This window comes from Halichondria panicea, chromosome 17 (assembly GCF_963675165.1).
Source record: "Halichondria panicea chromosome 17, odHalPani1.1, whole genome shotgun sequence".
Lineage (NCBI taxonomy): Eukaryota > Metazoa > Porifera > Demospongiae > Suberitida > Halichondriidae > Halichondria > Halichondria panicea.
Window position 1 is genome coordinate 936,328 of NC_087393.1, and position 13,674 is coordinate 950,001.

Genomic DNA, 13,674 nt, shown 5'->3' on the forward strand with positions numbered 1-13,674 from the left:
CAGCTGTATTGAGAAGCTTATCACTACCAGTTGATGGTACAGCTGTTTGCACAGACCTTGCAAAATACTAAATCATTCACTGCATTACCATAAACCACCATACAATGTTGCTATGCAAACAATTAGAACTAGTCTATGGGAACTCATGAACAGTGGGGATCTACCAATTAACGCTTTATGCTGAGACTTGCATGCTGTTCACACTGCTTTCCATACATGCAGTGGACAGATTAGTAGCTATACAGGTATCTGCTGGTATATGCAAGCTAGTCCCAGCCCATTCTCCACTTCAAATCCTCACCATAATTTGTATGTGAGTTTCCATACCACCAAGAGTAGATAAGAGCATCTACCATTGATACCACCTTATAGCTGGTAATTTTCGAGGATCTCTCAGATTACCCATTTTTTGTGAAAATGTTAGACTTTAAAAAGTACAGTACATTCATACCAGTTCTGGAAGCCATCATTGCTCAGGCTACATGTTGTTACTAGTAGCATAGCAACATTGTATGGTGGTTTTGTGGTAATGATAAGGATTTAGTATTTTGCAAGGTCAGCTGTACAGTAGTTTGCACCACAGTTGTCCAGCTAGCAAAAACACAATCAGGAAGCCAGTTATGAATATCATTATAATATGCACGCTACTATGCTTCTAGGAGGCCAGAGGAGGTCTGACATGCATGCACGAATCACAACAAGTTCAGTGCATTTGGCCTGGACATTATCACGTGACCGCAATGACATCAATGCACTGAACTTATAGTGATTCGTGCACACATGTCGGACCTCCTCTGCTAGGAGGCTGACTTCTTTCATTCACACAAGCACTTGCATAGGTTATCATTATACTTACAGTGCATCTAGTCTAGAGAGTAGAATATCACAAATGTGTGAGTATAGTTGTACTGGAACATTTCACTATAATTATCATGTGTACAGTAGCTATAGGTGAAACCCCAAAAGTTGCTATTGTGCCATTCAGGTGAAAACAGGAATGTGTGTAACATCAATAACCGGTATCTCCGGAAGTTTATAAAGGCTTTCTGGACAAATTTTTCAAAAAGTTAGACAATTTATTCTCAAGTGTGTACTTTTTGGACCTTTAGGCCGTTAGGTCTTCTTCAAATCTCTCCCTAACCGAAACGGCACTAAAAACTAGAAATTTTGAGCACTGCGGAGGATGTGTAGATATAGAATCAACAATAGCTATAGTCTTAATTACATGTTGTGACAAAATCCCAAATATAACAATTGTTTACTGTTTTATTAGTCCACCACTTTATGTTGCAATGAAAACATTTTTGGATATGTTGTAGCTTATTCATTCACATACACATGGTGTCAGCACATTCTATTAACATTTAAGTACAACTACTCACACATTTGTGGCACTGTAATGTAGCATAATTATTATGATATTCATAGCTGCATGACTCGACTACCTTTATATAAAGATAACTGGTTTTACTGTGGTTTACTATTTTGCCTGGACAACTGTTGGATTCTACAAAACCCTGTATACTGTTACAGTAGAATATAGTTTTAGCTAACAACAAGGGAATACATGTGCGTGTGCATGTGCGTGTGCATGTGCATGTGCATGTGCGTGTGCGTGTGCATGTAGGTATATAGTTAAACTTGAATAGTATAGCTACCTTTACCTCTCCCCCTCTCCCCCTCAGCAACAAGAGAAGAGTGCTCTGAACACCAAGTCTCTTCTCAAGAGGCTGTACAGTTTGGCTAGTCATCCCAGTGCTACCAAGCGTCTGGGAGCAGCGCTGGCTATCAACAGCATCTACGCTGTCTTCAGGTGTGCCATTTCATCTACTGCTTACATGTCCTATTGCTACACTTTACTACAACTGAGCACATAATTATACATTATGTAATGCTTACATTATAAATAGCGTCCGTAGTGTTGAATAAAATACAATGGATGCATGTTTTACTGATTTTGAATTTCTACCGATTGCTGTACTGACTTTGGGCCTTCCAAGAGTTCAATAATTCTGTAACGCCTTGCATGCACAGGGTGTCATATAGGGGGGAAGGGGGATATCTCCCCTAGCTCCAATTTCCCCCACCCCCCTAAAATTTGCATTGAATTAAGTATACATACTATAGTTGTATGACTGAGTGTCCATATGAATTGACCTTTTTTTAGTAAAATGTTCTGCTTACTTTTCTTATTTCCCCCCTCTACTTCAAAATCCTATATGACACCCTGATGCATACGCTATGATTCATGCTTCAGCAGCATCCTTAGAGCATGCAAATATTTCAACTTTTTACTGCTTCTACTAAAGGGAGGAGTCTACTCTCGTGGACACCTTTGTACTTGAGATGATGGTGGTCATGATCAACAGTTTACGACTAGCACACAAAGACGACAAATCTCTGGGTGGGTGGGTCAACAGCTAGAGCTTGTGATATCACATGACGTGTTCGTGTTTCCATAGGAACCCAGGAGCAGACCTGCCAGGCGATTCGTCACTTGACTCGTATCATCCGCGCCAAGGCAACGGCTCTTAACGTACCCAGCAAAACAAGACGAGCACCAAAGTAAGTGTGTATATATAGGATCTGTGTAAAGATCGAGGTGGCCTACATGTAGCTGCTAGTCGAAACGCACTGATGCTATGGAGAATTTGGGGCCCATTAATCTGGCTGTATTATAAAGGGTGGCCTGGTTTCACTGGACAATGTACATACTGTAGGATTGATCAAACAACTACAAGTAATGAATATTCATGTAATAAACTGTGTGTTGTTTGTCTGTCTGTCTATAGCTAGCCAGCTATTATCCCTTCATTGTATGTGTGTCTCTCTGTGTGTAGAGGTGTCAAGGAGCCCATTCTTGCCACTGTTGTGTTGTGGGTACTCACTCAATGTGGTTCTCCAGAGACCAGCTGTCGGGAGCAGTGTATACAGCTTTTCACAAAACTAGCCAGTCTACTGCCAAGTGAGCCCTAGCAACAATGTAGTGTGTATAGTGTTCTGTATTGTAGCAGTGTAGGATGACTGTGACCTTTGCCCCCCTCCAGAAACGCCCACGGGTCGTGTGTGGGTGCGCCGAACTGTGGAGGGTGAAGGAGGTCATTTCTTTGTCACCAGGTATGCATGGTAAATGCTACAGTTGTTTCTACTGTACATGTATATGCCACTTATAACATTATGAGATGTACTTGCATTATACGTGTACGTGTACATATCTCCAAGCATTATCTTTATGGATATGCCGTATGTATTCATTTTCATTTTGTAGCCATATGCTCAAATAGTAGTTAGTGATTTATACATTTCCCCTCCTCGTCAGGTTTGAGAAGGGTGGTCTAGGGAGTGGTGGTATTCAGCGGCAACCAGTGCTATCATGTGACGTCTTCTCCCTCTCTGAGACTGTGTCGTGGTTTGAATCTCTTAACGCTGCACTTGACTGTTACACCTGGGTGCTCGAGGAACAGCTGTTGTCACCAGGGGAACTATTCTCAGGTAAAGGGGTGCATGGGTATATAGTGTTCTGAGTTAAATATGTTATGTATACCTTAGTTAAGGTGATATAATTATTTCGCGGGTATCAATTTTTGCTATTTCTGCAAATGAGAGTAAAATCGCAAAATTGTGTACTCGCAGATAATCAGAAAATGAAATTCAAACTACGTACTTGCGAGTAATTTACCTATAAAAAGTGAAATCGCAGGCAAATCTACCTGTGAAAATATGTCACCTTAGGGTACATACGTACAGTGGGTGTGTTTCTTTGATAATGGTGTATATGAGGACTTCTAAATCATGTGGAAACTTCCTAAACAGTGTCTAGATTATAGCAACCGTGAGTATTTAGCCAATCAGATTTGAATGTTCTTATCTAATCTTTGCTACATGATTTTCTAAGTAAGTACAGTTTTCCTTACCTTTGCAGGCTATACTGCAAGAGCACTGCAACCACAATGTAGTAAATATAGTATTTTGGTTGGCTTCTGTTATGATTGTTAGTAACAAGCCAACAAAATTACTTGCTATGGCCTGCAAAATTCAAACTGTATATAACTGGTTTTAATTTGGCAATTTCAAAACTGCCAAATTAGTGGACCTAATTGCTGTAGTAGCCTAAGACGTCAAATTAAAAATCGCCAAATTCTAATAGCTCACTCGCCAAATAATTATAATAGCCGCTAAATGTTCCAGGTGTCTCATATTTTGTCTGACTGAAGTGATGGTAGCTCTGATGGTAGCTCAGCTAACTTGTTGCTTGGTTCATTGTGGCTAAATGATATGAGCTAAAACTTGTATGCATAGCTATAGGGAGCGGAGGGCCTATATTTACTAGGCTCAAAATTGGATATTTCCGAAAGCAGCTTGTTGACCTCAAGCATTATAATTATAGAAGGAGTGCTGTGAAAGTAGAGCCCTTGAGTTGTGTGAAAAGTCTGCAATAGCCAGTATTTTACCCATCATTGATTTTTGTGATGTGTGGGTGGACTAAAATAACACAGACAGGTAATCAGTACATTGTGGTTGCAGTGCTCTTGGAGTATAGCCTGCAAAGGTATGGAAAACCACTGTATAGCCTCTACACAGGCTCTCCTTTTTCTTTTTTTCTGTTCTTTATCACAATCGTTCAAATACTGTATTAATGTTCAATGAGATAAAATACGGTATTAATTGGAGGAATGAAGAAAGAAATAGACGTAGAGTTAGGAAAAAGGAGAGCCTGTATCGGGAAGTCGCGTGAGGGTAGAAGGGTGGTAGAAGGGTGAAAATGAGCGTGGGCATGCTGAGCTAGATATGTTGGACTGCCCACGCAGAATCTATGACTAATAAAGCAGCAAGCTGGACATGAACTTGGAACTGGAAGTTTGCAAGCACTATATAGCTAGCTATACCTTAGGCTTAGCTAGATGATCTAGATTAAATTTGCAATTGTGTGTTCAGACTATCACCTTTTCTTGTGTCTTTCTACATGCTATAGTCTAGCTTAGTCATCATTATCATATTGCAGGTAGCTACTGCCACCAGAGCTGGCCACGCTGGTTCTCTGATCTGACTTGCAGCACAGCTTGGTGGTTGTCTCAGTACAGTCTTATTTAAACTCTGAATGCGTGGGAGAATACCTTACGTCACGATTGTGGGCTACATATCGCCCACGTTCATAAAAATCCTTGTGGATCACGCGATTTCCCAAACCAGGCCTTACTTTTTCTTAACTGTACGCCCATTTCTTTCTTTGCTGCCTTACTATGTCTTTCTTATGATTTATGGATGAACAGTGACAACAGCAAGAAAAAGTAAGGCCTGGGAACGAGGCTAAAGTAAGTGCATGATTTTCTAAGTTGGATAGAACACTTCCTTTAGCCAATCAAATTTATGGCAAACATGATCTAAGTATACGAATTAATGAATTAAGCTCGCAATATCCTAACGTGTGTCGTTCATTTGTTGATCGGGCCCGCAGTGTTCTCCCCAGAAATTATGGAAAGCTAAGGGGTAAATTAAGGAAAAGAAGCGTGCTCTCGAATATCAGCCGGTTCTCATTGTAAGCGTGGGCGGGAGAGAACCGTCTGGTGACTCTGGGCAGAACGTTCTGCCAGTCAGGAATGTAATCATCCTGTTAACCACGTGGATAATAACCCACAATTTAAATAGAAGTGTTTATAGAGCGGTTGCATTCTCGAAGCTATCTTACATTCTTGTGGGTAAGGCTCCAATGAATATACTCTACCCACATTCCGTCCGAGGACAGAAAAGTATGCCCAGAGTCACCAGAGGGTTCTCTCCCGCCCACGCTTACAATGAGAACCGGCTGGTATTCGAGACTAGCGAAAATGTTTAAGGCTATGCCCACGCCCACTTTCGGTGCTGTTACGTCATCTTATCTTAGCTGAAGCAAGGGAAAGTCATCCTGCACATTACATTGATTATGACTCGGTGCGCATGCGCAAGCGAGGTATACGGTAGTGTGTTTGTGTGTCTGTGTGTGTAGACTGCTACAGCTGCTCAATGTGTTTGTGTGTCTGTGTGTGTAGACTGCTACAGCTGCTCAATGTGTTTGTGTGTCTGTGTGTGTAGACTGCTACAGCTGCTCAATGTGTTTGTGTGTCTGTGTGTGTAGACTGCTACAGCTGCTCAAGGATCAATGAAGTGCAAGTAGAGTTCCTATAGGCTTTTGGTAATGTTTTATTGAATTTTAATTCGTCGATTTGCAAAATAATGCTTCGTTCTCGAGTTATGCCTAGTTTTGCTTACTTACCATTGCAGCTTTTTCAGAAGAGTGCGTAGCAAAACTTGTCCATGGAGTATTGCTATTCTACTTAGTAGTTAGCTCTGCATTAGAATACTAGCTATTGGTAGCTGCAAGGCTCTGCTGATGCAGCCGTTAATTTTAGACTTGAACTTTTGGCATCGATGTTTTTAACAGAAATCATGGTCGATCTATACCCATTCTTTGAGTATGCAGCAAAATGAATTAATGTTCATCTCATGATAATTACAATGTAATTGGAGCGAGCGAAGCGAGTCCCTACCTAGTCTTCAATGTTGCAATTTTGTCTGTATGTATCCATACGTCATGGATCGGCACAATGATTTGCTTAATTCGTAAAACAAGCATGTTTTTTTACGCTCGCCCCACAATGTTCAACATTCTCCTAGTGTATTATGTTATGTAGCTTCGGCACCTCCACTGAGGCTGCGGTGCTTTCATTTAACTATTGTTATAGTACATTAGAAATGTTAATTGCTCAAAATTAGTCACAAAGCTAATGAATAATCATAACACATGACGTTATTGTGCTAGCTAAAGCTAAATTTTGTAGTTATCGTGTGCAGTGTGTCACACGTAATACTTTTGGGAAAACCTGGTGCAATGTACATGCCTATTCTAAAATGTCCCACGTAAGCAATATTGCTATCAGGCAAAGGTGCTACTATCGCACCTTTGATATGGTCACGAATGGCGTGAATCGTAAGGTGAGTTGTCAAATGTGGCCTACAAGCAAATTTTGTATTCTTGGTGTCCCAGTATCCTTTGACTTTGAGTAACTGTGTTACATTGCCATCTTTAGAACTTTCTTTCGGTTGAGTTAGGCCACATTCTGGAAATAGACTGTACCAATGAAATTGAACCATTGCTTGATTATTTTTTGGTAAGAATCGGTTCAAATAGTAAAGAATAGAAGTCTCGTTTGGCAAACGGGGAATAAAAAAGTCATCAAGATCAAAAAAAAGTGTATATTCATATACTCCCTGGTAACGATACAAGCAGTCGTGGTTGCTTAGAAGTTGAGAACCATAGTTAATCTGTCTCTCGTTGAAATAAGTTTTGCGGTAATCCACTCGAAGGAAACCTTCTTCAACAAAGCCTTTGATAATTGTTGGATTTTCAGTGACATTCATGAACGTGTCATCAACATACATTTGGACCAGATCAACTCCAATCGTTTTTTGATACAATAGCCACTCTTTCAGCCACAGTGGTTTACCAAAGGCTAGTGTACATGCAACCGTTTTGTTTTTACTGTCGTTTCTTTTTGGCGAGTATGTAATTTTAACAGTGCTTGTAGATATTTTAGTTGAGTTTGGAGCTGGATGATAAGTAACGAAAGCCATGCTATCTTTATGAGCTTCAAGATCATAGCAAGTTATCATTATTTCCTCATGTGTCAGATATCCCTTGTTCTTCCAAATCCAGTTGAAGTAAAGAGATTCAACTTTGTATTTCTTGGCATCAATAGTGTCCACACCACAGCCTACAAATAGCCCAAACTTACGTACATCATTAGAGACCTCAGCAAATATCACTGTAGAGTTTTTGTAACCATCCCTTGCTCGTGTGTCGATGTACGCTGAGCGAACAACAAAATCTACCATTGGTGGTGTGTTCTTAGACGGCTTTTCAATAGATTCAGTGACGGGTCCATCGTATAAACCTGTAGTTTTTTCGACTTCCACTTCTGTTGAACTTTTTGTCAGGTCTTTCCGATCCATTGCCGAATCAAACTGAACGATGTGTTTTTCTTTCTGAAAACTAGATCTACTGTACCAGACTAGACTAACAGTCAAGATGAACAATACTAATAAAATCCAAATCTGTTTGTACCTGAACAGTGAGCTAGACATGACTAGAAATGTTACTGTCTTGTACTCCTAAGCATGCTAGCAATATCCTATATAAAGCCTATGGAATTTTGATTGATTTTTAAACGCCCACTAACTACTTCCTGTATAAGCTTCTACAGTAAAATTGTGCTGAGCTGGCACACCCTTTTACATGTACAGTACATTGAAGCAAGAGTACGTTGTAGATAAGAGTGATTACCTGCTCTGAGGCACTTTTCCCTGAACTTCCCATGTAGATCTTATCAACTGGTGTCTATAGGCCTTGCCCAATAATATTATGCTAACATAATTTTGAGACTAATAGTGCAGTGGCAGAGGAGGTTGGACACGCGTCATAATGGTTTACGGAGGAAATGTGTGTGCATGGAGAGATATACGGAAACTTGCAGAGAACAGTAGCTATTCAGCCAAGTCAAAAGCCTGCAAGCGATTTTAGCACTCCATACTATAGTAGTAAATGATGCTAAAAGTACCCAGTGAAACTAGAAACTGAGTAGCATAGTCATACTAGAAGCAATGAGCCAGAAACATAGATTAGTCACAAACATCAAGTTGTTGCTGCACTTGCCTTTGTTTTTTTTACTCCTGTCTTGATGTAGCAGGTATAGCGATCATAGTGTTAAACTACTACGACTCATAAACTAACAGGAGATTTAATACAAGAGAGATAAACGAGCAAGAATAATCCCATAAGAGTTAGGTAAAATGCTGACTCAGCAGGATCGAAAAGGATCGATTTTAAGCGTATTCATGGGATTATTAATGACTATTAATGACTAACGGATGACTACGGATGACGCGTGTCCAGCCTCCTCTGCAGTGGAGCATTGAGCATTATGCCAGCCTAATACTTATAGGCAATTTTTACCATAATAGTTGACGTTTACACTTCTGCGCACATGGTCCACATGGTGGCTATAGACTGGCTAGTATAGTAGTGGCTTACTGAGTATATAGTATGGAAGGTGCTAGTAGTAGTACTGTTGACTCTTTTCTAAGATTTCTTTCACCAATAATAGTTCTAGAATATAGAAGGGTCTAGTCTGTGATGTTGCAGTATAATTCTGTTGATGATTTTGAGGATAATAATTAAATAAGTTAGGTACAATGCAGAGACTTGGAGACTAGACTAATAGACACATTTTTGAATAATTGGGCAAGGCCTACTCTTATTACCTGCATTGCCATATCAAGCTGAACGATGTGAACAATGTCTTTTTCTTTCTGGTCATGCTGAAAACTAGATCTACTGTGCCAGACTATAGCTAGAATAATAGTCAAGATGAGCAATAGGAATAAAATCGTTTTAACTTGAACAGTGAGCTAGACATGACTAGAACTTTTTTTACTGTCTTGTAGTATGTTTCAGAATACACTTAGTTGGTGATTCTTTTGCAACACAACAATGTTATTTAGATGGATTTACATCAGGAGCCTATAAAAAGAGAAGGAGCGGCTAACTTCAATGTATACTCGGGATCACGTTTCGTAACCGCACTTCCTTGTATCGAAGCGACTAAGTATTTGCAAACCAAATTTTACTTATAGAGATACTGAAAATGCCTACGCACACACACGCACGCACGCATGCACACACGCACACACGCACGCATGCACACACACACACACGCACAGCTCAACCAAAGAAGCCATTAGACAAGTCATCCTGTCTGTTTGAGAGCCTCCATTTCTTCCTGAGCAGTCTCTCCCCTCATGGACTAGAGTCAGCTGCTTGTGTGATACAGCCTGGGGCAACTCACGTGTTCATGCCCAGTGAAGGAGAGACATACAACAGGGCCAAGTGTGGTGTGGGCGTTAGGGTGCTCAAGTTTACAGCCGCACTCCTGAAACACCCCACGGAACTGAAGACAGTGAGTGCATGTTGACCTGTCCCTCATGCACTTTGTACTTGAGCAGGACTAGTGGGGGGGGGGGGGGAATAGGAGGAAGAGAGAGAGAGTTTGAGTACTAGATCCAACATTATCTAGACACGTCTTTTGCTACATTATTGTAGAGGACGATTGGTCATCATCCATTATCCAGTCTTACCACAAATCTGTTCATTGCTTTTAGTACATGTGGCTTCTAGTGTTGTATACGTGCACAATTACAACCAGCATATCAAGTTACATGGAGTTGCCTGGCAATGTGCTAATAGGCACCAACAACAAGGGGTTGTCACTGTGGTAATCAGAAGTTGGGTGGCCTCCAAATTCTCTTAAACTTAAAATCCTAGATGAAACCCTGTTGAGATTCAATATTTTCTGCTCAAGATTCGGTCTTTCCATTATTCCCCATTCTTATCTCTTTCTCATTCTTCCTCCATGCAAAAAGTTTGTTGCTGTACATGTATGCATGCGTTTACGTAGATGACTGTACTCTATTATGTATGTAGTGTGTGCCTGATAGCTTCTGGAGTGATGACCTCTACCAACTGGTGTGTCTGGCGTGTCTGCGTCCGACTGCCCTGGGCTTCAGTAGTGGCGATGTGGCTAGTTTGGGACAACTACCATCACAGGTATGTGTACGAGGGCCGTTGCTATAAGCAGGGTGTGTCTGTTTCTATATATTTATGTCCATTAGTGATGTAAACTAGAAACACATACTGCATGTACAATTATGCAATAACATTTCTGTACATGCATGTACTGTATAATAATAATGTATTGACTCCTCGTGCAGGTCAAGCTGACATTGGAGGCCCTTGCTAGCAGCCCTGCTGACATACACTCAAAATTTGTAGCTCAACTTTCGTTACAGCTGGCCCCAGGAAGGTAGGACATGTGCTGCATATATGTGTTGTGTGCGTACATGGGGTGGGGCTACAGCCACAGTTATGTCTGTTGTGCATCCCTTTAATTTCCAAGAAATGCTAGTATTGTAATGAATTTCATGTACATGTACGTAAATAAAAGGAAGTTAAACTACTTTACTGGATATTGTTTGCGACAGTTAACTGGGAAGCACTAGCACCTGGTTGCAATGCATGATCCTTCATGTTACATTCCTGTCCATGGCCAGTGACTCCAACACTTGTGGGCAGATCAAGTGTATCGTGTTGCATCACTAGTCTACCATAGCAACCATATATGCATGTTGCACTCATGCTGGGGGCAATAACTTACTTATTCCCCTGAATCCAATATTTCCAGATTATATGCATAAACTATCCTGGGAATGTCCAACCATAATATCTAGGACCTTCCCGAGAAACTCAGGATATTTTGTTTTTTCATGCAGTTTTTGTGATCTGATTGGTCAGATGCCCCTCTATCTCCATGACAACTCGGAGAGTGAGAAGAGAGATCACAATCACTTGGACTATTTGATCCAAGGCCACATCTCGTTGCAAACAGCTGGTCTGCTGTTATCCACCCTCGAAATCAAAGTACAGTTTATTACTCGTATTAATTATGTCCTGTTTACATACACCCACACAGGAATCTAAATTGTCGACTGTCTGCGATGGCCTACTAGAGTCTGTGCTAGGCTCGCTCAAGCCCCTCCTACTTGGCCACACCCCTGACTCTGCCCCATCCGAGGCTCGAACCTTGAGCCCTGCCAATGAGACGAGTGTTGGACTGCTACTAGAGCTAGCACTGATCACTGGAGTCACTGTAAGTACAGTACATTTGATTGTAGCTACTGTATTAATTCACTATCTCCACTCGTCAGCCTTCTGCTTTTGTGGACTGCTTGTTGGACAAAGACAGAGGTACATACATGTAGTTACATGTACCGCTCCACACCGTGCGCTAACTGTACCCCCCACCATGCAATAACCATACCCCCCACCATGCTCTAACTGTACCCCCCACCATGCAATAACCATACCCCCACCATGCTCTAACTGTACCCCCCACCATGCAATAACCATACCCCCACCATGCTCTAACTGTACCCCCCACCATGCAATAACCATACCCCCCACTATGTACAGAACCATACCCCCACTATGCACCAAACCACTAGCTAACCGTACCCCCCACATAGGTACATGTACACCGCCCCACTAACTGTACCCCCCCCACAGATGTGCCTGGCCTGGGGTTCCTGCTCCACCAAACCTTCCCGCCCACCCTCCACACACACCTCCTCACTCATCACACCACACTCCTGCCGCTACTGGCAAAGCACAGCCAACAACACCAGAAAACGGTGTGTACATGTATCTATATATAGCAGCTGAGACAGCCAAAGCAAAATGCTGTAGACTACTATGGGAAATATCAATTCATACCCATCACAGGTCTTTGTTCGAAGCATACAAGTATGGTTTAACCCTCTAAAAACTACAGAAGCGTATCTTTTAATTGGCTATACGTAGATACTCAGTTCTGGCGGTTCTCAAAGTTAGCTACTAGTCATGTAGTTTTCTCGTTTTTTGCGTGTGCAGGTGTCTAGTGTACTGAGTGGTCTATTGGAGCATGTCAGTAGAGACAAGAGCTCAGTGAGGAGTCATGTTTCCTCTGTGAGCAGCTGTCTCCTCTCTGTGTGGCCATTGCTGGCTAGGTGGTGTGAGGGAGGACCCAGTGGGAAACTAGCAGCTGTCTCACTGCTCAAGAAAATGCTGGCTGTGGACCCTAAGGTGCGTGTACATCGGCTATATAGTAACAGCTTATGGCACACCGTAATTGAGTGCAAGCATGATTTGATCTACTAGTACAGTAAAAGCTATGGTGGTCACCCTTCAAGGCCGTAGCAAGCGGTCAGGCTGGTCAGGTTTTGGCCTGACCACTTTTTGGAGCAAAGTAGGTAATGGTCGTCAATATTGCAATCGATTAGTTAATTTTTTAGTAAAATTTATTTTTTGCCTGACCACTCTAAACTTGCTTGCTACGGCCCTGCCCTTTGTACAACCAGGTTAAAATAGGCCCCCAAAGTCTTCAAAGCTAATCAATATTGGTATTAGTACATGCATGCGCATCGTACAATTACAGCCATTGTTGGTCTACCCAACTCGAGCTGTACACTGTACGAGTACTAATGCGTTTTTTGTGCCCTCAGGTACTACACACAGCTGTCTCTATTGGCACAGCAGAGCCTGTGGTTGCTATGTACACTGCTCTTATTGAAGATGCCAACAGTCCACTATCATTCAAGGCAAGTGCACTCAGGGCATTGTGATCACTGTATTTGTTGACAAATTTTGTTGAATTTTCACAGAGCAAAGTGCTGGAGATTCTTCACTACTTTGTGGCACTGCCTGCCGACTACAGACAGAGACTCGTGTACGTGACACACACACACACACACACACACACACCCACACACACACACACACACACACACACACACTGTACACATGCAGCTGCTGTGTTATTAAGTACATACATTGCTCTACCAGGAATGTGTCTACACACAAAATAACCACCTCTTTAGTCCTAGCTAGCTTACTGTATAAAAAGAGGCACATTTGTGAGATTGAGGATTGAAAATAATAATAGCCACCATTGCTAAAATGCTGTACACATGCATCACTGCTCTTCTCCTACCAGCCGTCTTGCGGCCATTGCGAGTGCTCCCTCCAGCTTTCTTACTCGCCCACCTCACACA

The 13,674-nt window shown here is 41.7% G+C and overlaps 2 protein-coding genes across 3 annotated transcripts in view; one reads left to right on the forward strand and one right to left on the reverse strand.

Annotated features, from left to right (window-relative positions):
* LOC135351030 (DNA-dependent protein kinase catalytic subunit-like) overlaps positions 1 to 13,674 on the forward strand; it is a 48,784-nt gene that overhangs the window by 15,194 nt on the left and 19,916 nt on the right. For both annotated transcript variants that reach the window (XM_064549925.1, XM_064549927.1), the window contains 16 exons: positions 1,686 to 1,813; positions 2,310 to 2,404; positions 2,463 to 2,565; positions 2,841 to 2,965; positions 3,048 to 3,117; positions 3,320 to 3,492; positions 9,754 to 9,989; positions 10,514 to 10,636; positions 10,801 to 10,892; positions 11,359 to 11,506; positions 11,559 to 11,735; positions 11,794 to 11,833; positions 12,152 to 12,276; positions 12,515 to 12,706; positions 13,126 to 13,221; positions 13,285 to 13,349. In XM_064549925.1, the coding sequence (XP_064405995.1) occupies positions 1,686 to 1,813; positions 2,310 to 2,404; positions 2,463 to 2,565; positions 2,841 to 2,965; positions 3,048 to 3,117; positions 3,320 to 3,492; positions 9,754 to 9,989; positions 10,514 to 10,636; positions 10,801 to 10,892; positions 11,359 to 11,506; positions 11,559 to 11,735; positions 11,794 to 11,833; positions 12,152 to 12,276; positions 12,515 to 12,706; positions 13,126 to 13,221; positions 13,285 to 13,349 (1,988 nt within the window). The remainder of the gene's footprint in view (positions 1 to 1,685; positions 1,814 to 2,309; positions 2,405 to 2,462; positions 2,566 to 2,840; positions 2,966 to 3,047; positions 3,118 to 3,319; positions 3,493 to 9,753; positions 9,990 to 10,513; positions 10,637 to 10,800; positions 10,893 to 11,358; positions 11,507 to 11,558; positions 11,736 to 11,793; positions 11,834 to 12,151; positions 12,277 to 12,514; positions 12,707 to 13,125; positions 13,222 to 13,284; positions 13,350 to 13,674) is intronic.
* Positions 6,737 to 8,184, reverse strand: LOC135351035 (uncharacterized). The gene has a single exon (XM_064549934.1). The coding sequence runs from the start codon at positions 8,116 to 8,118 to the stop codon at positions 6,793 to 6,795; it is 1,326 nt and encodes a 441-aa protein (XP_064406004.1). The 5' UTR covers positions 8,119 to 8,184; the 3' UTR covers positions 6,737 to 6,792.